This window comes from Mesocricetus auratus, unplaced genomic scaffold (genome assembly GCF_017639785.1).
Source record: "Mesocricetus auratus isolate SY011 unplaced genomic scaffold, BCM_Maur_2.0 Super-Scaffold_100023, whole genome shotgun sequence".
In the NCBI taxonomy this organism is placed as follows: Eukaryota; Metazoa; Chordata; class Mammalia; order Rodentia; family Cricetidae; genus Mesocricetus; species Mesocricetus auratus.
The window spans coordinates 28055423-28080870 of NW_024429204.1; the positions used below are offsets into that span (position 1 = coordinate 28055423).

At 41.6% G+C, this 25448-nt stretch overlaps 1 protein-coding gene across 9 annotated transcripts in view; it reads left to right on the forward strand.

Moving 5' to 3' along the window:
- Phf20l1 (PHD finger protein 20 like 1) overlaps window positions 1–23260 on the forward strand; it is a 65091-nt gene extending 41831 nt beyond the window's left edge. For 6 of the 9 annotated variants that reach the window (XM_040730627.1, XM_040730630.1, XM_040730628.1 and 3 more), the window contains 9 exons: window positions 1208–1264; window positions 2424–2531; window positions 8650–8814; window positions 10910–11091; window positions 12033–12132; window positions 13496–13691; window positions 16666–17020; window positions 18164–18329; window positions 20029–23260. In XM_040730627.1, coding sequence (XP_040586561.1) covers window positions 1208–1264; window positions 2424–2531; window positions 8650–8814; window positions 10910–11091; window positions 12033–12132; window positions 13496–13691; window positions 16666–17020; window positions 18164–18329; window positions 20029–20171 — 1472 coding nt within the window. In that variant the 3' untranslated portion in view covers window positions 20172–23260. The remainder of the gene's footprint in view (window positions 1–1207; window positions 1265–2423; window positions 2532–8649; window positions 8815–10909; window positions 11092–12032; window positions 12133–13495; window positions 13692–16665; window positions 17021–18163; window positions 18330–20028) is intronic. The other 3 variants (XM_040730629.1, XM_040730632.1, XM_040730635.1) reach the window with 1 other exon arrangement.
- The last annotated feature ends 2188 nt before the right edge of the window (window positions 23261–25448 follow it).

Consider the following 25448-nt stretch of genomic DNA (forward strand, 5'->3'; position numbering starts at 1 on the left):
CACTGACTGTTCTTCCAAAGGTCCTGAGTTCAATTCCCAGCAACCACATGGTTGCTCACAACCACATTGAATGAGCTCTGATGCCCTCTGCTGGCATGCAGGCAGAAGATTGTATACATAATAAATAAATTAAAAATATATAAAATGCTTTACATGGTTAGTATAAATTGATTTTTAAAAATCAAGAAGAAATCTAACAAATGGAATGCAATAAAATGTATTTTATATACTCCAGTATTTTTCTTAGATTAACCCAAGGCACAAACAGAACATTGAGAAATGTTGAACCAAGCTGTGAAGCTTCATTGAGGGAATCTGTTTTAGTTACAGTTAGTGAGGTACAATGATTTCAGTTCCAATTCAGACTGCTAAGTAATACATGTATTGACATGGTTATTTTTATGTGTGTGTGTATCTTTGCATTTCACATTTATGCAGTTTAAAAATGATTAGCAAAATAGTTCTGGCTGCTGTTGTTTTAGCCTGGCAATAAGGAGCTCACGTGATGACACACAGCTGATGGGATTCACATTCATAACTTGACTTTGTGGATCGAGAGGTCAAATACCAGCTCCTATGTCATTGAAATAGCAGTTACACATCAGTGAAAGCAGTATACTGCGCTGTGAATTTGAACATCTCATTTGGATGTTCTGAATAGCATCTGTGTCTAGGTTTCACAGAAGCAGCAATGGTATATGAACCAGCTATTCAAAAGGCTGTCAGTACGTCTGGGTTGCCTTCAAAGATGGCCAAGGGCCTTTTCAAAACTTATTTCTATGGTTAGAGCCCTATTTAAGCTATTTCTGAAATACTGTAGCCTCAAATTACCTGAAAGAAAAAGCAACACCACTTAATTACCAAGACTGGCCTAAGCATTTTACATACTCTGTTTCACACAGTCTGGTAAGATCCTTGGTAGGTACTCCTGTTCGTATTGACAGTAAGGTTAACGGAAGTGGGGAGCATTAAACCACATTCTCAAGTCATACAAGCAATGAGCTGTAGAGGCCAAGACTCAGCCCAGATGCCAGGAAGGAACACAAATACTAGTTTTGGTTACTAGTTCAGGTAATGAACTTGTGCAGACCTTCTGGAGGTAGGGGAGGATTCCTGTTTAGAGTTTTGCAAGCAGTAGTGATTTTTTAAAATAGTTCCATATTTTTATCTTTCTGATTAACCTATATCTTGTCCCCCTAACCCACAGGAATATCGAAAACAGAAAAAAAGGTGAAATTGGAAGACAAAAGCTCCACTGCATTTGGTATGGACAGAAAGTAATCTTTAAGCAAAAGACTATAAAGCTTGACAGAGAGGACAGCATCTCTCTCTGCCCCTCCCTGCTAGGGCTCCTTATGGTGCCGAGACCGTCTGCTTCTGTGCTTAGTCTAGTCAGCCTCCGAGGCACCCGCTTTCCTGGGTACAGCTGTACTTATGTGTGTTCTGTGGGCTTCTCTGAGGACTTGCTTCTGGACATCTCTGGTTAAAACTGTAGGTAGCTGTTTAAAAACAAGCCTGCATCTAACACTGAGACTTAGAGTAATGGATGATAAGTTAACATAGTCTTCCTTTTCATACATTCTTCTTCAGTATGCCTTACTAAAAGGTTACTGATTTTTCACTGTTCTTTCTACCGTATGTTGAGTAATCACCAAAAGTCAGGAAATGATGGGTGGCAGTATGAAGTATTATTTTGGTTAACTAACTAGAGTCACTGAAAATTGGCTTAAAATAATTGGAAAATTGTGGGCTAGCCCATTCTAAACGGGAAAAATAGCTTCTAGAACATATGTTCACTTTTAACTTGAGGTACAATGTTATATGTACTGTTAAAACGTATTCATCTTCTCTAAAGTAGATATGATTAAAGAAGATAATGCTTTTGGATTTTTAGAATAATCAATAAAATGGAATTTTTTCTTATTCTTTTCATTCACGTATACACAGGAAAGATATTTAAATACAGAAGGAGCTATGTATAGATTAGTTTGATTAGTTTTGTTTTTCTTTTCTGAAGAAAAAACATCCATCTTTTTTAAACTCTCTAAACCTTATTAAAATTGTATATAGAACTGTTGATTCTCCATAGTGAGGTCTTTTTTAAATTATGGGATTTAACTTCTTGGCACATAGTAGGAATTTTAGTTTATTACGTATTTAAAGATGTTAACTACTGTCTGTGTTAACTTTAAGGTGTCAGGAGTTGGGATTTTTCAACACTGCTAATGAAGATCCCCTCTTATAGTCCAATAAGCTAAGCAAGAGTTCCAGACTCATGACACGAACAGTTTAATTGAATCCGTCCACTCTGGGCAGGTGACTGGCATCACTGATGAAAACATGAATGCTGCTTTGAGGGGACCGCAGAGGAGCAGCTCAGGAGCACGCGTGGTCACTGAAGGGCTTGCCTCTGTCTGTTGCAGGTAAAAGGAAAGAGAAGGATAAGGAGAGAAGAGAGAAGAGAGACAAGGATCACTACAAACCAAAGCAGAAGAAAAAGAAGAAGAAGAAAAAGAAATCCAAACAGCATGGTGAGTGTGCTGAAACATGTTCTGCGGTGTTCTGAGATTGTTCCCTTTCACCCACCACGTTGTTAAGAGCTGAGACATCCCTGTAGCGTATTCCAAAATAACACAACTGATCTGTAAACTAAGTCCCAGCTGGCTGTCAACTTTTATTTCCAACATTGTGGTGGGGTAAGTACAATAGCACAAACCCTTTAACATGATGGTTTATTTCCCCCACTATGTATGTGTATGTATATGTGTTCATGTTCTTTCTTTCTTTCTGGTGTGTGTGTGTGTGTGTGTGTGTGTGTGTGTGTGTGTGTGTACACTATTATGTACACATGTGTACTTGTCCATCCATGCATGTGTGGAGGCCAGGGGTCAACATGGTATCTTCTTCTATAGTTCTCTCTTATTTTTTGAGACAGGGTCCTTCACTGAACCTGAAACCAAAACTTGCCATTTCACCTAAACTAGCTGTCTAAGTATCCGCTGCAGTCAGTCAGTCAGTCAGTCAGTCAGTCAGTCTGTCTGTCTGTCTGTCTGTCTGTTTGTCTGTCTGTCTGTCTATCTCTGTTCCCCCAACTGTGGGGCTAAAGACATATTCTAAGAAGCCTGGATTTTATATGGCTTCCAGAGATTGGAGCACAGGTCTTCATGGTTGACCAGCAAGCTGTATGCCCACTGTGAATTCTACACAGCCAAAGTGAAGGAGTGATTCTAAACCCACAGTTGTAATGTCCTCTACACCCACTTTGCAGAGTGAAGGAACACCTAGAAGACGCACTTAAAAGCATAAGGGAAATGATGACAGAAGAACATGTGAAATGCAGAAGACAGGATGAGCATGCTGTGAATGTGTCATCAGTCTAAACAATGATCTTGCAAAACAGCTTTAGGGATAAGAAAACAAAATGATAGAAGCTACAATATATAATAATAGCTTTCATATTGGGAGGTAAATACTTAAGTAATTCGTAAGTTCATTGCTTTGACTTCCTTGTATGATTGCTTGTAGGTTCTAAGAAGTTCAGTTTGCATGTTCAGAATTCTAAGCCAGGAATGGTGATTCATACCTGTAGTCACAGAACTCAGAGGCTGAGGCAGGAAGATTTACACAAGTTTGAGGTCAGTCTGGGCTACACAGTAAGTTCTAGAACAATGTTCGCTATGGTGTAAGACCTTGCCTCTAAAAATAAAATAATAAAGTGAAATAAAAGTATTTCTAATATAAACACCAAAGTAGGATAGGGTATAATTTCCTAAATAGGAGAGGAATTTTACTGAAAATTTAAAAACAGTAAACTATAAATAAGGTGTTAGAAACAGATGTATCATTAGTTATACTTAAGAATGAATGGCAGGACGAGGTGATAGCTCAGTCAGTATACGTTGTGCCTTGGAAGTGTGAGGACCCCAGTTTGTTCCCAGAGCGGCATTTGTTCTGACAGTAAACCTTCAGTAAAGCTAATTTAACACATCAACTTTGGCAGAAGGTGCCATGATAGGTAATAACAGTAGGCAAGTTCTTCAGGTTCTAGCTCTCTCTACAGATGTTGCGTTTTCTACAGAATATTACATTTCACTCTCTGAAGATTCAGTTTCAAAGTGGGGCTGATGAGCATCAGACCCCTCCCCCGGGAATCCTGAGCATCCTCAGCATTCCTGTGCCCATCTTGTTCCTCCGCCACCCCATCCCACGCTGTCCCGGTGCCTCCATGTCTAACCTGAGATGACCTCAGCTTAGGAAATACCACGAGCAAGGACCCCTGAGTAAGTGTCAGCCTGCTGCTGCAGCGGCTGGATAGATGCACTGGTCTCGGTGCTCAGGGCTGTGACAACTGGTTGTGTGTGCGTCAGATGCTGTGTCAGTGCGCTGTGTGCTCCATCATTCAGTACAAGGCAGAAAAACGGGTAGTGGAGAAAGGGGACAAGTACGGCAAAGTGGAGGCAGGGACTGGAGGAGCAAGTCTTTGCAGAGGACAGTCTACCCTTGAGTTGGGGATCAGCTCAGGAACCACCTATTGAGCCATTTTTAAATGAATGCGTGGATCTGTCTCCTGAGATGGATACGGGGGCATATCTCTCACATTGTTTTGCATTCACTGGTCTGTATGCGTGCTAAGACGTGTGTGGGGTTCAAAAGACAACTTGCAGGAGTCAGTTCCCTCTTTCCCCTTGTGGGTTCCAAGAATCAAGCTCAGGGCATCGGGTTTTACAGCAAGCATAGCTTCTCACGCAGTCATCTCTGTGGCCCATATATTTACATATTTCATAAAAATTTCCACTTTTGTTTACATTTTAAGTTAGGCCTATAAGTGGCCTAGTTACAGAGCTTAGGGAAATGCTGATGATCCACGAAAGTCTTGCTATTTATAAAAGACAGTTGTTAAATTTAGTCATCAACAACATCTTCAATATTAATTATAAAGGAAAATTATTCTCTGTTGTTTGTATTCATCTTAGGAGTGATATTTTCATAGACAATTAATTAGAGCGGCCTTTAAACAGGAAGTAAGAGATTTCAAATGGCTGAGATTTTAGAGGCACTTAGTACTGAACAGTTCACATTATTGCTGTGTGAGACTTCTTCTAGACTGTGTGAGTCTACCATTAACACCGTGGGAGAATTTAATTCTTTCGTTTACCACCCAATGGTGTTTTGTATATACTGCTTTAATTTTTGTGTACCAAACAGTATCTGAGGGTTTCATTTGATGGGTTTTATCATGTTAACCCTTTGAAGTGCAGCCTGATAGCTACATTTATAGCTGACATAACAGGCATTTGTTTTGTTCCTATAGCCAGCAGGTAGCAAAACTCAGGTTCAAGCACACAGTCGGCCACAGTCTTAGTTTTCAATATTAACCGTGAAGTCAGGTTGTTTACTTTGCTTCAGACTGTATTCTTGCCTGAACAGGTTTTCAGTTGTCTCTTGCTCTACCGAAATGTCCTGTCTTCACCTGTTTGTATAGATGCCATTAGGAAAGTAGTCATTGTTTAAGTGCCTTTCAATCGTCCCATGCAGTTATTGTCAGAATGCAGTTATTATCAGAACTGCTTTTCCAGATACGAAACTGGCCTTGTATCCACCATGTGCGTGGGAAGTTGCCATTTGGTGATTTAGGAATGACATTTTACCAGTTTTGGGCTTTGTTCCTTTGTGTTAGGTCTCTTGCTGTTTCTAACTGTGAGACTAAAGGCCCTGGAAATCACAGGGAAGTAGAGGTAGAGATGCCAAAAGCTCGAAACCACAGTGGAAGGAATTTCCTTCAGTGAGCTTATAGGCAAGCATGGGTGTATCTAGTGTTAAGTGGTAGAACACACACATGAATGTCTGCCTGGGAGTCACCATAGTCCTGAAGAGTGTTAGGAAATCTGCCCCAGAGCTGGGGGGGGCACAAAAGGGCATAGCCAGAGGGGATTGAAGTGGGAATGTGCTTGGGCTTTAGGATGCCAGGTCATTGTATTTGTGTGCTAACACTATATAGACCAATTAAGTGTTTTAGCATCAAGATGTGATTTCTTTTAGTCTTCTTTTATTGGCCTCTGTTTCATTTCCTTTTGCTTAGAGAACAGTCACTATAGGTTATGGGTTCCATTCTTGTGCATAACACTGACTGCTGAGTCTCCTTTGATGAATCATTTGTATTTCCTGTGTCTCGGACTCCTCTCCTCTGAAATGGCTACTGCAGTTTCTACTTCACTTGATAGCATCAGGATTAATTGAGGTTATCATTGTGTGGTGCTAGACAGGGTATTTATTGTGTGTTCCACGCTTGTCTAGATGGTAATGTAGGGTCAGGCAGATGGCGCCATTGCTGTGTAGCCATGTTATGTGACAATGGCTCCATCATTTGGCAGTGTCCCCACTTCCTATAGGCCAAGATGGTGGACAGAAAGACATTCCAGTTTCCACACACAGGATATTGGTTAGGAGTGAGGTTCCTGGGTACAAATGTTGCCTTTGCCAGTGACAGTGACTGCTGCTTTGAACAGTGTACTTAATGTGCTCTGCCTTGTTCTGTGATTCATAAGACACTCTTGGCAGCCAAACCCCATTCACTCACTGGAGTTTTAAGAGTATTAAGAATTAGCACACAGAACTTAGTTGAACTCTCATCTTGGTAGAGAGTTCTTAATTGGTATTAGGTTAGTTACACTCTAGTTTGTATGTGATCATTGTGTAAGCTGTCCTAGACCATGGTTTACAAACCATCTTCAAATGTTGGAGTCAGAAGTTCAAAATAGTTCTCTACGCTAAAGCCATCACTGCTTTGTGGAGGCTCCAGCGGCTGGTCCATAAATTGTGCGTGCTCCTTCCCTTCCTGGCTTCCAGAGGGTCTGTGTCTTGATTTTGGTCTTCACATCTCATCTTCAGAGGAACGACAGCCAGTCAAGTCTTGCCTGGATTGGTTCTTTTGTCTTCTTCATTTTGAAATAGGCCTCTAGGATTTCACTGGGCCCACAAAGATAGCCTGTTGTCTGCTTTACAGACAGCCCGTTAGTTTAATTCTGTCTGCAACTTAAATTCCCCTTCACCATGACACCCAAGCGTTTACTCATGCCAGGGACTAGGGCATGAGCATACATGGAGGACTGACTTAGTGGCAACCAGCCCTGTCCTGGCTGTGCTCCCCTAAACTTCCCTTTCCACCTGTTTGCTCTCTGACCCATCTCAACCTTGCTCAGTTGAGAAGACACAGGAGGTGAAAACTTGCCTTCTGCCCACATGTCTGCACTGTGTTGCACATGACCGCCTTTCCTCTGTCCCTGCTCAAACAAAAGGAGTGGCTGTCTCTTGAAATCTTGGCACTTCTCCACATCCACTCTAGCTCTTCTGGTTCATGTGGACGGCGTCCAGGTTGTTCTCCATCTAAAACAAAAGCCTGCTCTCTAACCGCCTGTTTCTTCTCTTATTCCCCACTCCGTTTACTCCCTGCCCCATCGCAGACTCAAGAAAACCCTGGGAACACTGCCCTGCTGCCATCCACCACTGTCCTCAGCTTCCACTCTAGTGTTACCACACCTTACTCCTCAGCTTCCTCTCTCTTGTCACCAGCGTGTTTTGTGTAGACCGCTGCTATGGTCTGTGGCCCATCTTCCCTCCTCCCCATGCGTCCTCCACTTTCTCTTCCGTCCTGCTGTTGGAGTGCTCGCTCTTGCAGAAAAGAAGTGGACCCATGTCTCATCCTGTTTTCCTCTAACACACGTGAATGACCATTGGTTATAGTAAGACCGAACAATGAGGAAAACACAAACAAGTAAACAAAAAGCCCTATGTACCTGTTGCAGCTGCTCTCAGTACAGCCTGTCTGTCTTCTCTCTCACTGTGCCCCAGCGGTCATGTGTAGGAGTGAGCCTCACAAAGCTATCCGCCCATGAGGGTGGGGTAAGGAAATTAGCCCAGGTAGAGATAAAGGAAGCAAAAGGAAAAAGGACCTCCTCTGCCTCCCACGCTTCTGACTCCCAGCTTGTGTGATTCTCTCTTTCTTTCTCCGGTAAATAATATATTGTATTCCTTTTTGCATTGACTATCATCCTTAGTCATGAACTTAACATGTGCGCTCTGTGCTTTTGGCGTCAGTGTTCCTAACACCTTGACTCCCACCCATGCCCTTCCCCCTGTATTCCCAGCACCCTCCCTCAGTAAGCTATATGAGCCCTTGTTGCTTGTATCTGTATGACTTATGCAGGGTAAGAACAGCAGATCTCTGACATACCAGTTCATCTCCTTCAGAGGTTTTGTCTTATGTGTGCTTGCATAAGAAAGATTAAGTTATCACTGTAGTTATGCTTCACATCTGGGACAGCCTCTTGCCTAACTGAAAGAAATAGGCTAATTCCTCCTTGCCTGTCTTGCCACAGACACAGCTGTGAGTATAACGGAGGGAAGTATAGAAATGGCCCTATATCATTTCTCCATTAAAGAGTTTATTGACACCAGGTAGATTCTGGCAGTCCCAGCTGTCTGTCTATGTGGAATTACTGATCTTACTTGTTCTTGTCAGCTGCATAGTGATCTAACTGGTCAGAGATGGCAGACAAAGTGGTTGTGTGGTTGTTCCGTATGTCCTCATGACTTGTGACTCTTGGTGACCTGAAACTTCACTGATGTGTCTCTCTGTTTCTTATGTTGCAGACTACTCAGATTATGAAGACAGTTCTCTAGACTTTTTGGAAAGGTGCTCTTCACCACTAACTCGATCTTCTGGGAGTTCTCTGGCCCCACGAAGCACATTCATGGAGAAAACTACAGCCTATCAGTACCCGAGGGCAATTCTATCCGTTGATCTTAGTGGTGAAAGTATGTGTGATTGTGTAGTGATTAAAATAAGACCTGTGGTTCGCAGTATGAAACTGAGCCTAACAGGAAAATCCCAACATTCACATTAAATACATGTTTTTCGCTACCAACTAATACCATTTTATTACCCATATCTCGTAGTTCAATAGACAAATGCTTAAGTTAACTGTGTGGATCCAATGGTGTTACAGATAAAACTTAGTGAAAATCTGTCTTAAAGGTAGTCCCTTTCTATCAAGTGTGCATGTCGTAGTTGTCAAATTATTATTTGAATTTCTGTCCCATACACATCTGAAATGAAAAAGATTTGGGCCTTATTCACCACGACTTAAAAGACCACACCGTGGCCTGCTGAAAGGAGCCCTGGGTGCAGCCTGTCGCGTCTCTGCGTGTCTAGTCCTGTGGTGGGGTTGTTAGGCATCGCTCTTCCCTCCAGTGATGTATGCCATAGGAGGGGAGCCTCCCCTGCCTTTAGACACTGGTGTCAGTGGCGAGTCAGGAAAGGCAGAAGGAAGGAGGTGTCAAGCCTGCCTGCCTGCCTGCCTGCCTGCCTGCCCGAGAGCCTTAGATGATAGACACCAGGTTATGTGTTCTTTGGCTGACCACCTACCCCTCTCCAGGCAGGCCTAGCCCATCTTCTAAGGGGGAGAAGATTTCCTTCCTTTATTGTTAAAATAGGCAACATGTGACTTTCAAGATCTTACTTTTCAAAAGTTTGAGGTGGGGAGAGGATTAAGAAAAAGCTCCTCTCTTTACCAGCACCCACAGTTCCCTTTGTCCATTTGGTCCAGTGGTTTTTCTAACTGGGCCAGATGTGCACATCATAATCTTTGCCTTGAAAATATTATGTCTCGAGTCCAACCACAGAGCACAGAGATAGTTGACATTTATGGGAGGACCCTGTCAAGATAGAACATCAGCTTGGTGACTCTGAGAAACTTACAATGTCATGCCACCATGAGCCACAAGGATCTGCAAGTGGCCTTTGCTTGAGGGTACCCTTGGCAAGGGATGGAGCTGGAGTGATAACATGAGAGCATAGTTTGTCTGTCCTACCCTGCTTGGAGAAAGGAAGAGGCAGAGGTTCTCAAACTTGAGTGTGCAACACAGCCACCTGGAGGGCTTGTTAAACACATTCTTAGTGCCTTGCCCTCAGGGCTTCTGCGAACAAATCTCCAGATGATGCCAAGGACAGCTGATCTTGGAGCTGTCCGTGATGAACACTGTCCCAGGAGACAGCCCTGATGGCTGAAGGGTAGCGGTTTAAAGGGAGCAGGTCAGAAGGGTTAGCTGCTCAGAAGGGTTAGCCTGTGACGTCCCCTATGTTAGTGTGAGAGGAGCATTGATTTTATATGTCTTCCGTAGTTTCCAACCCAGTGACCCAATTGCTCCTCCCCCAGATTGAGCCAGACATGTGAGTTAGTTATTTAAACAAGATTCTCTGATTAGTTCTTCAAGCATGTATACCAGTACTGTGAACCCTGGCATTTGTTTCATGTATGTTTGTGTTAATTGCATTCTACTTCCTTTTAGTAGAATAGTTTGAAATCTACTCTTATATTGTGATTGCCATCCATTTAGTGTCTTACTCTGTAGCCTGGATGACCACAAACTCTTGATCATCCTGCCTTAGCCCCCAAATGCTGAGATTAGAGGTGGGAGCCACCATGTAGTCCATCTTAATTGCCTTTGTCACTAACTGACTGCACAATTCAACCATATTATATGTTGTGTGTAAATGCTCAATATAATGCTTGTCCTATGTAGTGCAATGATAGTTGATTAAAAGTTTATTATCTATCTAGTACAAATAATAAAACTCATCCTTTCACAACCAAAAAGAGGGAGGGGCTAATATTTGTGAACATTCACCCGAAAGTTTGCAAACTCTAAGTTTCTTTGTCAGTATCAGCCTTAGCCATGACCTCTGTTAGCAGAAAGAGTAATGGCTACAGAGTATTACTTTGAGCAGTGTGTGGGTGACCTGGTTATGTCGAGAGGCATGTACTCAGTCCCCACGTGTTTGCGTTGCTGAAATGCTCATACACACTTTCTTCCTGACATTGGAAATGGTGTACACTTTCATGTGTTCCAGACTTGTCAGATGTGGAGTTTCTGGATGACTCTTCCACAGAGAGCCTGCTGCTGAGTGGAGATGAGTACAACCAAGACTTTGACCCCACAAATTTTGAGGAGTCTCAGGATGAAGAAGATGCTATGGATGAGATTGTGCGATGCATCTGTGAGATGGATGAGGAGAATGGCTTCATGATCCAGGTACTTGGTCAGCCTCTGCCCGGCAGCTCTGATCACTTGGGCATGAGTAGGTCAGCAGAGTGCTTTTCCTGGCCTTCCTTCCCTCACCAGGCAGCTCCTCACACATTGACGTGCTTTCAGTCCAGCAGTGCTGGTCATGAAGGCTCTGCACTGAATGAAGTAGACACTTGGCTTGTGAGTATCACTGTCCACTTGTAGGCTGTCTGTTAACAGATTGAGACCTTCACACTGAAATGTTTAAGGTCTTTCAGATGGGTTTTCCTCCACAGTGAGGGTCGACTACAGCATGGCTTTTTCTGACACTAAATAATCAGCAATCTATAGTCACCCTTTGGGGAGTAGGAGTCGAAACACAAATGTCCAGGATTCCCAAAAGAGAAGAGAACTTTGTTGCAAGGGTTAGCAAACTCTTCATAAGAAGGGTGTCTCTAAGAAATCAGGGAAGCATGGCCCGTATTTGTGTTGATATGTAGGAAAATTGGGAGACAGACACTGGCTACAGGAATGAAGAAAGTAACCACCTCCTTTTTCAGTGGCATTCTCAAAGGTGCTGTGAATTTAGAATTTTACCGCGAGTCGTAAGTGTCATTGCAAAGACATTTTACAGATTTGCTTCAATAAATGATTTTAGGATTTGATTGCCTATGAATCAGTGGGGAACACAAGGAGGAATTTCTCTTAACTAGTTTATTTGTGTTTTAATAGATGGGGTATAAAGAAGTTCTTGAAATAGTTGACTATTTCAATGATAAAATCCATCTTAAACATGACTTCTTCTTGTGGCACAAAGGTCTTGAACTGGCAGTGCCAGCAAGCAGGCCAGCTACTTAAAAGGTGGCAATGTGTGTCCTGCCTTGCCTGCCCTGTTCTGCAAGTGCCGTCTCTGCCCCCGTCTGAAGGTGCCCTTTCAGCCAGCACTGTGGTCTCTTCTGTCTCTGCAGTGTGAAGAGTGCCTGTGCTGGCAGCACAGTGTGTGCATGGGGCTCCTGGAGGACAGCATTCCGGAGCAGTACATCTGCTACATCTGTCGGGACCCTCCGGGTGAGGCCCTCCGCCCCGTGTGGGTTGTGTGACGCGGACTCCAGAGTATGGCCACTGTGTAGAGCACCTGCACCTCTTGGTTAGCTAGACTCCTCTGCCATAACGTGGGTTGAAGATACTTTTTGCCTGTTACAGCATGACTTTCGTAGTAATCACCTGCACAAACACCTTTCCATAGAAATGTTGACATACTGACCACCTTACCAAAGGGGAGATCTTTCTCCTGTAGCTAGCTTTTTGTGTATTGATTTCTAGATGGGCTTGTTTATGTTGATTTGAGGGGACCAATGTTCATTGCTTGCTACCCATTTGATGAGTTAGAAGAAGTTTTGGGTAGTGCCACATACCCAGTTTATCGTAGAATAAATGGGATCCCAGATATGGGAAGTCACATGTTTGTGCCTAAAGAGGTGCCCTTGCTCTGCTATGCCTTCCTCTATGCTAGGCACCACATTCTGTGTGTAGACTGTAGTGTCAGCTACCAAGGCATAAAATAACTGGTTATTAGGCAAGTGTACCATTCCCATGCCTATGGAAAAGATGAAGGGAAAACTGTAAGAAGTGAGAGGGATATGGAGATGGCTTAGTAAGTAAAGTACTTTGATGCAAGCAGGAGGACCAGTGTTCTGATTTCTAGTGTCCATGTAAAAGCTAGGCGTGCCCATATCCCAGCAATGTAGAAGTAAAGAGGGCTTTTTTGGTCAGTCTAGCAGAATCAGTGGGCTGCAAATTTCATGAAAGAGCCTTTCTTAAAAACTGAAGTGAAAAATAATAAGCATAACCTCACCCATGCAAAGAAGAAAGAGTTACTCAGAGTTGTGTGAATATAAACACTTGTGTATTGTTTCTGCCTATATGGTGGGCATTTGCTATCATTATATGTCTTCAGTAACCAATGTAGACTGACTGTCCATTCACTTACTTTTATTGGATACCTTCTATCTGTAGACACTATGGGAAGATGACTGATTTAAACTATGTGTGCACCTCATAGTTACACAGACACAAGAGCATCTAATGGCCAGAGGATACGTACTTGCACCAAGCTCTAGGATATTGTAGGGTTTTGTGGGGCCACTGTCAAGAAGGCAGGATCGCTACTTACTGAACTTCATTAGGGTGTGAGCAGGTTAGTGGAAGAAAGACCCGTGATTAATAAACATTGAAAATAGTACATTTGGACTCCCTTGGCAGGTGTCTTGTGCAGGCACACCAAAAGTGCTAAGGGATTCTTGTCCTCTCTTTCCTCAGCATGCTCTCTACTGCAGTAGTGTAGACTTGGTCTTACTCACCGAGAGGCTGTAGTGGGAAGGATCTGAGTAAGTAGGATCCTTTGTGATTTTAATTTCAACTTCATCTGCAGGTCAGAGGTGGAGTGCAAAATATCGTTATGATAAGGAGTGGTTGAATAACGGACGGATGTATGGGTTGTCTTTTTTAAAAGACAATTATTCTCATCTCAATGCCAAAAAGATAGTCTCCACACATCATCTGCTTGCTGATGTCTGTGGTGTGGCTCAAGTCCTGCACGGGCTACAGCTGAAGATTGGAATACTGAAGTAAGTGAACCGAGTCACACACTGCCTTGCACGGTTTTAGAGACTTTCCTTCGTGTGTGAGTGTTCGACTGCATTTATGTATGTGTGTCACATGGACATGGTGCCTGTGGGGGCAAGAAGAACTAATTACACACAGATCTGAGCCTCTGTGTGGTCTCTGCAAAAGCAGCCAGTGCTTTTAAACGGTGAGCCATCTCTGCAGTCCCATGCTTGCAGATCTGAATACAAATCTAAGAAATAAAAGCATAACATCATAAATGGAAAAACAAACTGAAAAAGCAGATTTAAGTGGGTTTTTAATTATTATTGTATGGAAGGGAAGTTTCGAAATCATACTGTCCTTCTGTAACTGGACATTTCTTTCCCACCCACCTGTTCCCAAGTAACCATTCAGAGGCTTAATGTTAGTTAACTAGCTCTTACACGCAAATTAACCCATTTCTGTTAGTTTATATTTTACCATCAGTACTTCAGCAGACAGAATATTTAAAGAAGTCTACTTTTGGTATTTCAAGACAGGGTTTCTCTGTGGCTTTGGAAGCTGTCCTGGAACTAGCTCTTGTAGACCAGGCTGGCCTGGAATCCGCAGAGATCTGCTGCCTCTGCCTCCCGAGTGCTGGGATTAAAGGTGTACGGCACCACCGCCCGGCTGAAGTCTACTTTTTAAAAGTGAGAAAAAATGAATAGCTGAATGGCAAGCTCTATTCATCTGGTTCACATCCTACTATATAAAAAATTGTAGAGCTATTGTGTGCACAGAGCTAACTGCAGCTGATGCGGTGAGACTGTTTTCACTCTCTGATAATGGTGTGTGATGTGGTGTGCTCCTCCATTAACTGAAGACTCAGAGAGGGTGAGAGAGGCAGCAGGTCCAGGCCACCTGTGCTGCTGTGCCCATATTTCAGCCTCAGGCGGTTCTCTGTGACAGAGCGTCCAGGTCCCACTGCATAGCGTGTCTGGGTATAACGTGTCTGGGTATTTTTGAGGACTTGTGCCTCTTTCCTTCTAATGCCAGGTCAGAGTTATTCAAAGAATAGAGGAAGGAGTGTGTATGCTATTCCTGAGATTTACCACTTCTTCCTCCCTCCCTTTTGTGTTCTGAGGCCCCACATCCTTCCCGTGATTCTCGGGGTTGCACTGAGGCCCCACATCCTTCCCCGTGATTCTCGGGGTGCTCCGAGGCCCCACATCCTTCCCTGTGATTCTCGGGGTGCTGTGCCTGTGACTTGCCCTTCTGCCTGCCCTGTTGTCTGTCTCAGCCAGGCAGCTTAGTTTCACCTGAGAATTTTCTGTACCTTTTCATGTCTGTGACTCCATCCTTCTTCTGGTTCATTCTTCACACGTGACAGCAGCGTCCCAGAAAGTAGCTCAGTAGCCTCTGTTACAATATAATTCTTCCTGCTGTCTCTGACCAACCATTCCAGCTACATCAAAGCACCATCCATAAGTGAAGTATGATTTCTTAGACACACGGGCCTTTTACAGCCAGTTTCCCTAGAAGATGCGGTTCCATCATTGCCTGCTAGCTAGATGAGAGCCTTGGTACATTGTGTGTGCACTAACCCGCTGTCCTTTTTAGGTAGGCCTTGGATCCTGAATTGGAATTATAGGTGTGTGCCACCAGGGCTAACCCTAGGCCTAGATTCTCGGAGGGTTATGTCACCTCTCCAAACTGACAGGATTCATTCCACTAGACTGTTATTTCCTAGTGTACCTTCTACTGATAGAGACTTTTAAGTGCTTATCTTCTAGATATTAAATCACCAGAAATCTAAAGATAAAAGCTTATAAACTAAGAAAATATAAAGGGGTGTATAAATACTTGAAGGACACTAATTAGAGTGTCATTTAGAAATTATTAATTTGTAGCTATCATTGAGCCATACCTTTAGGAGGAGTCATACCTTTTGAGAAGCCTTGCACTAAATTCTGACAGAGTCCTGCCTTGCTTGAGCTTACTAGAGACCACTGTCAGGGTATTAATAGCTAACCTTCTTTGGAGGCCAATTGTACAGTGGCTAAGATAAAAATACATTCTGTTCTGCAGTTCCTTATCTGGAAATGGATTTGGCCGCAGTTACTGTGTGTAATATTGCACCTGTGCGCAATGAGACACATTCATACACATCTATCAGTGGAGAGTTAATGGGACGCACTAGACTAGCAATTAATACCATCTATCCATTAAAGACTAAATAAAGTCTGTGTGTGCTGGGGTTGCAGGATGCCCGTTGTGCGCTGTTTAGGAATAAGGAAAAGTATGGTGAGTCCTACTTGTATAAATTTTTTTAAATTATACTTTAAAAAAAGCACACATAAAATATAAAGATTTATTTGTATGTATTAGCTCCAACATGCATGTATATACATCAAGTGTGTTCCAGAAGAGGGCACTGAGTCCCCGGGAACTGGAGTTCTAGGCGGTTGTAAGCTCCCGGCTGGGGTGCGGGAAACTAAGCCACTGGGGTCCTCTGCAAGAACTGGAAGTGCCCGTAGCTGCCGAGTCACCTCTCCAGCACCTTATTTCATCTTTTTCATAATGTTGTGTGTATAGAAAAAGTCAGCAAGAATATATTGCATTTCCAGTTGCTACAGTGAAATGGATTTTGCTTTTTATGTGTTTGTTTGTAGTATTTTTCTCATGAGTAGTGATGGCTCTCTTTGATTGACTAGAGGTTATGAAATACACTCACATAAAGTTTATGCACCATACAGTAACAGTGTAAAATCTATAAAGATGTGTATATCTAACAGTGACATTAATCAACAGAATTAAGTTCATTGTTGATTTTCTGAGTAGTATCTCTTTAAAACAGAGAGCTTGAGTATTGGATAAAATGATAAAGGAATCAGCTTAAGAACAGCTTTGTCTTTGCTCCTAACCTCTTTCTCACATGGTTACCAAATTTACTATAATTTTTACATTATTGCCATTCTTTTCCTGAAGTGCTGTTTCTCTATTTTTTGTTTTAAGGAATAAACATCATCCGGACCTTCAGCTCTGGGCTTGTTCTGGGAAGAGAAAAGACCAAGATCAGATAGTAGCTGGAGCAGAGAAAAAACTGACACCTCAAGACATAGCTAACTCAGAGGGAAAGAAACACATACAGAACCACAAAGACCCGCCCCCGACAGTGGAAGGAACTTATATAACCAGTGAACACAGCTATCAGAAGCCACAAAGCTTTAGTCAGGGCTACCAGTCTCTCACAGAGCCTGGAAGCTCTGATGATGATGATGCTAGCAGCTTTGAAGATGATGGAGAACTTCACATGGGACATAAAAGCCATTTTCTGTACTCAGCAAGAGAGCATGGACTGTCAGAGAAGGTAATGGTTCCCATGGAGCAAGAGGAGGAGCTGGTCCATCAGACACGTCTAGTCCTTGGGCTTTGCTAATACAGATATACCTGTTTAAGGATTATCTTATCTTTTCTCCACCACAAAACATTATCCATGTAAACACTGAGTTGTTATAATCCATTCAGCTGCTACCCTAAAGTCCATAAGCACACTTAGATGTCTCCAGAAATTAATGAGCCATGTCATATGGAAAAATGAGTTTGTGTGGGACCATTCTGGTATATATGGTATCCTAATTTTCTCCCTTTCTGTCTTTCCTAATCTGTCGCATATTTGTCTGCATATCAATCCCATTATGCAGTAACTGTCTGTAAACATGTCTCCTGTTTGTTGAGATTAGCACTGAGATGGAAATGGGTCCTAATGCTTTGTTGATTTTTCCCCTAGCAAGGCAACTTTAAGACTAGTTCTTTATTATTCTGGCTTTTAAAGTCATCACCAGAAGTTCATAACTGAATTTAGAAAGCTTATATTTCATGAAATTTATAGTAAATTATTTTGTCAAATTGATATCCTTCTATGAAACCAATTTCCTTTGGAAAATCTAAATCTAGATTGTGTGTGTGTGTGTGTGTGTGTGTTAAACAGTGTATTTTGAAGTTTTAAAAGATCCTTACCCCTTTAGCTCATCAGTATAACTACAGTAGTAAAGCAATCTATTATTAACTGAATTTTTCAACCAGTCTTTCATAGTTTACTTGATTTTTTTCTAATCACTGCTCTGCCTTCACTCTATTTATGTCACCCGTTAAAATTAATCAGGGAAGAAAATGGCTCACATCACTAGTCATTCCAGTTATGGAATGGAATTAGTGTTTTTATTTATTTAGCACATTTTTCTGAAGCTTTCTCCTGTGGGGCACACTCTGGAAGGCACTGGGGAGGGATCTAACCACACCTTTAGCTTAGAAGAACACCAGATGGAATTTGATTGTGTGCAGGTACTTTCTCCAAAGACTTTCTCAGAGGCAGATGAGCCAGTGCTAATCTGCCCACCTATGTAGGGTGATGGGTTTTACTCTACCTTTCCTGTTTGGAAGTAGCATTACATCCAGTTCTCTGTGTTTTGTTTTATTCTGTTTTTCTATTTTTCCCATTGGTCCTTTGGAGAAGAATCCAGCTTCCGGGAACAAAGTGTTTGTTTATAATGAGAAAAAGGGCACAGAGGACCCAGGAGACTCACATCTTCAGTGGCAGCTAAATCTCCTTACACACATAGAAAACGTGCAGAATGAAGTCACCAGCAGGATGGACCTCATAGAAAAAGAAGTAGATGGTAATGTAGCCAAAAAGCCCAGGTGTAACTGTTGTCATGTGTATAGTGCTGTTATGAAGAAGCTGTTTGGAGCTAAGTTGTAGGGTGCAAACTACAGATACACTGCCTGCCTGCTGCACTCTGTCTCTCCCTTTATACTGTGTGTAGCCTACGCAGCGTGTAATAGGCTCAGTGCAAGACAGCGGCATTATCCTTAGTAGTGGTTTCGCGTCCATTTTGCTTTATTCCTAACTTGGATATTTATTAAATACTCACATGCCTGGTTCAATATGGAATATTTGGGGAGTGTTTGCTGGATTCATTGAAGAATATTCTCTTTGAAAGCATATTCATAAGCATATTCGTTTCCACTTTGGCTAGCATTTATTAAATAGAATTGATTCCTGTTTACATGCAAATTTTCAAGTAATGTTCTCTCACATCTTTGTAAATTGTATCATCATATAGAAAAGTAGCCAGAAAATACCCCCATTTTATATTTGAGAAACAAGAATCAATTGAATTCCAGGAATCTCAATCCCACATGTCTCCTTTGCTTTGACCATTTTGTCCTGACCTTATAGAACATAATCTGCCTCCACCCCTTAGTCCTCTCCCTGTAGACATGCCATTGTGTTAAGGTAGACACACTACTTTTGCCTTCCTCTCCCTTAAGAGACAAAGTGGATACCTGTTTTAGGAGCATCTTGCATTTGATTTTAATTTCATCAGACAGGGTTAGTTTGTACTGTGTGGATTTTTGAAGAAATGAAACTGTATCTTGACAATTCCATATACTTTAATAGCTTTTTAAAGGAAACAATGAAAATTGAGCATGTAACTGAATTCTACTGAGTATTTTAGTCCACTTGCATGCATTTTTTAAAATGTTTCAATGAAGCAGTGATCCTGGAAGGACACTGAGAAGTTGCTACCCCTTTCCTTTGTTGAAGCTCAAGGGGAAAGCATTTACTTTGCAAGTGTGAGGATCTAAGTCCTAATCCCTAGAAGCCATGCACATAAAAGCCAGGTGTGGTGGCATGCACTTGTAATCCCAATTGTAATCCCAAAGATGAGATGGGAGGTGGAGACAAATTGATTCCTGGCACTTGGGGCCACCTAACCTACATACTTGGCAACATTCCTGGCCAGTGAGAGACCTGGTCTCCACAAAAGGTGGGTGGTGTCTAAGGAACAACATCGTCTTTGTCTTCTGACTGTCACATGCACACAGTCGTATTTCTGCACATAAACACATGCACACAAAGAAGAAGATGAAGTAAACATGACATCTAAAATTAGAAAGTTTGAGCAGACACAGGGAACTGTTCATTCTGTTGTAGAAGAAAGTAGTAGACATTACTGAATGTGTATTTATGCATATTACATACACTAGAGGAAGACTTTCTAAATGAAGTGTGTATTTATGTGTGAATATTACATATAGGGTGGCAGGGAATGGGTCTGGGTATATAGCTCAGTGGTGGAACACTTACTCTGGGTTCAATACCTGGTATTTCAGGGGGAAAAGTGTCTGAGATAGCAGATGACGATTATGCAGAAGGGTCAGAACTGTTGTGGGTGGAATGATTAAAGGCATTGGCCTTCTGAAGACAGGGAAGTGAACTCTTTGTTTCAGTCACCATTAATCCTTCTAGTTGATTGTCTTCTGGCTGTTCTTCTCAATGCCAATTAACTTATTTTGTTCTTTCTCTTCTAGTTCTAGAAAGCTGGCTTGATTTCACAGGGGAATTGGAGCCACCAGATCCCCTTGCAAGACTGCCCCAACTTAAACGCCACATAAAACAACTCTTACTTGACATGGGCAAAGTACAACAAATTGCAACTCTTTGCTCTGTATAACAATGGTAAACACTCAGTGACAAGAATGAGTCTTTCTTCAGTTGAGACGTTTTTATTGCTGAGTGGATAGTCAAAAAGCTTAGTAATATTTGGTCCTTTACTGATTTGTGACATCAGTAGCATGGCATCTCGGAAGGAAAACGAAGAACAGCTTTATCGAGGAAGCACTTATTAAAAATGAGTGAGCAAGCTGCAAATGATAACGTCATCTATGCCAAGAATCAGTGCGTAGAATGCAAACTATACTAAAGGAATAGAATTGGCAGGATTCTCATAGTTGCTTTCATGAAGCTCAAGATACCTGTAGACAGAGATACAGTGTGTTTATATAGATTTGTAGACGAGATACCCGTGTCTATAAACCAGCATTTGGCCAAAATCACACTATAAGGAAACTATAAGGAATTCTGGAGAGTTGTACACATTTGCTCTAAGAATTGCCTTCCCAGCAACTGAATACAGCTGCAAAGAAACTTGGGTTATTTAAACTTCTGTGGGATCATGAGCTGTTTCTTGGGTGATGAATGTATTTAATCAGAAAACTGACAATGGAAGTCTCACTTTGGGGGAAACAATTGTGGAATTCTAACTTTATTATGAATGTATTTTAAGAAACCCACCAAATAATTGGAATTTATTGCGAGCATTGTGCTCTTTAAAAACAAAGTGGCTTGCAGAAGGGCCCAGTGTGCCAAATATTGAAACTGCTGGAAAGAGGCTTTGAATGTCACAGGAGCCCTTCCACCCGCCTTACGTACGCAATGCCAGTCACCCACCCAGTCCTGCACACCATGTGCAGTGTGTGCCCCGTGTAGGTGAGTGGTGGCCGTCAGCCTTCAGCATACAGTTTGATCCTGGATACACTTGGTGTGTTTGCCTTTTGAAAAAAAAAAAACTATAAACCTCAGCTGGGATGAGGAGTGACAAAAATATCAAAGTAATAACTGCTAGTAGTGGAATACTGGAAAAGCTTCATTCTGAAGAAAAATTTTATTTTAAAAGATAAATATACACAAAATTTTAGTTTTGATCATAAATGGACAGATTTATGAAACCAAAGGCAACTAAGTTGCTTACTCAGCTCTTGCTGGATTTTTGAGCCTCGGTCCTACTGTCTGCCAGTCCTGGTGCGAGTTGTGTGCACCCCCCAGTGCTACATGCGCAGGTATGTGTAAGTGAGTCTGCTTGTTTGAATAGTCAACGTACATATGTACATAATCAACACATATTTATATCACACATATCTAGTTTTATTACTATAGACTATACAAATCGGTGGTTAACATAAAATGTTACCTTTTAATAGACTGTTTTTAAAAACTAAAAATGTATGTACAGGTTTTGAAATTTTTTTAAAAGAGAGAGAAAAGACTGTTAAAAGGAGGCTGTTTGATGACATTACACTTGAATATTTTTTTGCCTCACTCTGTTTATCAGTTCTGGGAATCTGTATAAACTCATTTAGAACTGATAGACAGTGAACTTGAATTTATCTTTGATAAGAATTCATGCCACTGTACATTCAGATATTATTTAAATTTGCAAACACACTGTTCTATATGTAAGGTACTGTATGTATAACTCTATTAAAATATTCCACATATCCTAAAATTTCAGCTTGCCTTTTTGCGGCCTTATGTTTTGATGTGAAGTTTAAAAGAATGTGCAAAACACTGAGAAATTTTTATTGCCTTTTGAGATTTTCCAACTGATAAATGTGCCAAAGATCACCATACATAAAGTATAGCCCTCTGTATTTGCTTGTGATACCTAAACTTTGTCAAAGATCCTACTGATGAATGCTTTAGCAGAAGTCATTGTAGGTACTTGCTTAAATTTGCATATTAAAGTGAAAATTAGTGCCTATAACCCATGTGTGGAGTAAATTTACTAATGTCTATGTTTCAATACTGATTTATTGTTTATTTGTGTTTAAAATGGTGGCTTTACAGTTTTCTATCATGAAAACTTGGACATTGAATTTACATCTTGTTTTCAGAAACAGAGCCAGTAATGGTCCTTATCCTGTGATAGTGGTGTTGCCTTGATTCTTGTCACATATGCAGATGAGCACTGCATTCAGTTATGCTCAGCCTCCGGTGACCTTGGTTAAAGTAATGCTTAGTGCTGTAATACAGACTAAATGTTCCTAACACAAAAGTCTGAATGTTCAAGTGTGGAATGCCAACTGGACTCCGTGAGACAAAAGTTCAACATCTCATCGCATGTGACAGTATCGCTGTCACAATACAAGCTGACTAAAGATGCAGTGTACAGTGTCTTCAAGTTATGTGCTTAAATTGTACATGAAACAGTAGTAAAGTTCATGTTTAGACTTTACTCTCATGCCAAGAATGTGTCATGATAAAGTGTAAAAATCACAGTAGCCAAGAAAACACCAAATCCAAAATGTGTTCCTTCCCAAGAGTTTGCAGTAGTGAACACTAAACCTGCATCTCAGGTTTCAATCACTTTGTTAGCAGCCAGCAAATTGAATGCTTCATTAACAGAAAATGTTAAATGTTCTGCTTGCTTATTTGCCAATGAGTGAGAAAGTTAACTCTTAAATTTGGATCTTTAAAGGATGTATCAGATTATGTGCATACACCCAGTTACTATGGAGCCTAAAACAATGTGTGAGGCCTGTTAGCAGCTATAGAGGGCAGAACTTTTCTTTGAGAGAATTACTTTGGAGAAGCAGATCGATTTTGATAAGTGTCAGGTAAGATTTATTTTTCCTTTTATTCTTCAAATCATTATATTGGAATGTGAGCGATGAACTGGAGAGGGTGTTTCCTTCAAAACAATATTTCATTGGCCAGACAGACAGATGAGAACAAGCCTCGGTGGTGGGATTCCTCCTCATACTTGCTTGGCAAATAAATGTGTACTCCTTGTGGTCGTCTGTGACTCCACTGCCTGTTGAAGTAATGCACTTTCTCCTCACAGGAACTTGTTATTCTTAGAATTTCAAGGAAAGCCCGTGTTCCTACATTATTTCAACTCCATGTTCATACTAAAATGTGCAAACTTCACGTGTTCAAACTGAAGCATACTTCTTCCTCCCTAATAAACCGAATCTACTGCCATTGTCACTGTCATTTTTTAATAACATCCTGTCACTCTGTTTGACATGCAGAGTCAGCATTTAACAGCCATTTCATCACCACATGTAGTGATTCCTTAAAACAATGATTCTGTCTTCCTTGAGCATGCTGGGAACCCATTGTAAGTAAGGTCATGGAGGTATGAGGCAATGTTTTCTTGCCTCTGTGATTCCAGCTTTGTTTTCATTCTAAGTCTTCAAAACTCTCATTGACAGAGTAGACAATTACACTTAGTAGGCATCTGCTCCATGCCAGGCATTGTACATGCTTCCTAGTGTCTTAAATTCTTTCAGAGGACAGGTAAGAACAGTAATTATCTAAGTGACTGTGGTGAGGTTCAGGGTTACATTCAGACATGTCCTGGGTAAGAAGGCAGTTGTCATAGTCTGTGTAGCGTGTTTCCTTGGCTATTCTCATCATTTCACAGTTTTCTACTGTGAAACCTCTAGTGACTACAGCAAACTGTGTTGGGTATGTGTGATGGGGAACATGTGCAAGCTGACCTAACCTGTTCTCAGATGCATGGCAACAGAGCCTGACTCTTAGGATGGTGCTCATTCCTAACTCTGACAGTCATATTACTTTCCTCTTTGGAATATCCTCACTTGCTGATGTCTCTGTAGTCTTGGGTTTCTCTTCCTAAATGAGGAGGCTCCTGTGTTTTCAAACTTGGGAGGAATTCTGTCACTGTATGATATAACTTGCTATACTGTAACAGGCACAGATTTTGTGATCTCAGATTTTCTGGAAGCTTACTAGCAGTGTGATTACTCTGAACATTGATTTACTTGTATGTAGACAGGAATATGCCTAACTTAGAACTTTGCTTTGTGAATTAAAGAGTTGAGTGTTGTCTGTGTGTATACCATTAAGCTAACATGATTAGAGTTGGACAGAGAATAATGCTAATGGAGGCAGTAGCAATTTCTAGTGGAAGCTCAGACAAAGAGACCAAAGAGAAAGACAATTAGACTTGTGGGTGATAGATGAGGATAAATAGATGGCATATATCCATTGAAAGGTGTTCTCTTAAATTTGACTAGAACCTCTAGAAAGTAGAGCCCAAGACATAACTTCTGAGTGTACTTGGTTTATTAGAAGCAAAATCTGAACAAGTCAGTAGCAGGGGAAAGGAGAGGGAAATGGAAGAGGGAAGGAGAAAGCAAATGAGCAGACTTAAGGACACTGCTGTAAGCAATAGGGCTTTGATTCTGCCCTTTAAATTCATCCTAGGTGCAATGTGTGATTTCAGTTAGAACATTGGTAAATGTATGCAGTTGAATCTGATGCATTCTAATGGTTCTGTTGTTTACCAGCATTAGTTTTGAAAGAACATGAGCAGCACTTTGAGGTAACATGACAGACTAGAGGCTGCCTGAGTGTGACTTTGTAAAGAGTCAGAATAAGGAAAGACATACTCTATCTGATAGAGAACTTGGAAGTCCATGAAGATGGTGATAGACCAGTCTGAAGTATGTAGGAAAAGATGGGCAGTGTGCTGAAAGTGGTAAACTAAGTTAATTATACAGCAGTACACTTCTCTGGCAGAGAGGGGAGGGGGAGCAGAGCTTCATCAAAAAGGTAAGCAAGGCAGCTCTGGTGAAGAGACTGACAGTCCTACCCTGGGGATAAGTTCATAGCCTCAAAGCCTTAAATCCAGCTGCAGGTTTTGGTGAGAGAGTAAATGCTCTTATAGTCAGATGGGCAGTGGAAAGTAACCCTGTTTATCAACTAGATGAGTGCCATCTTGAGAACTTGTATAAAATGGAGTCATCTCACTAACCAGTCTAAATTTAACTTGCTACATGTCTAAGGAAAAGGACAGCCTTAGGAGGACTTCGTGGAGAGCGCTACCAAACTGAAAAGCTTAGGTGACAAGGTCTGTCCAGACTTAACTGCACAGAGAAAGGTAGCCCTGCCTTTGATGGCTAGCAACAAATAGCCTGGGAGGTTGTGTTAGAGATTTTATTGCTGTGAAGAGGCACCAAGACCACAGCAACGCTTATAAAGGAAAGCATTTAATTGGGGATGGCTTACAGTTCAGAGGTTTAATCCATTATTATCATGGTGGCATGCAGGCACACATAGTGCTGGAAAAGTAGCTCAGAGTTCTACATCCAGATTCCTAGGCTGCAGGAAGAGACAGTGACATGGGGCCTGGCTTAAGCAT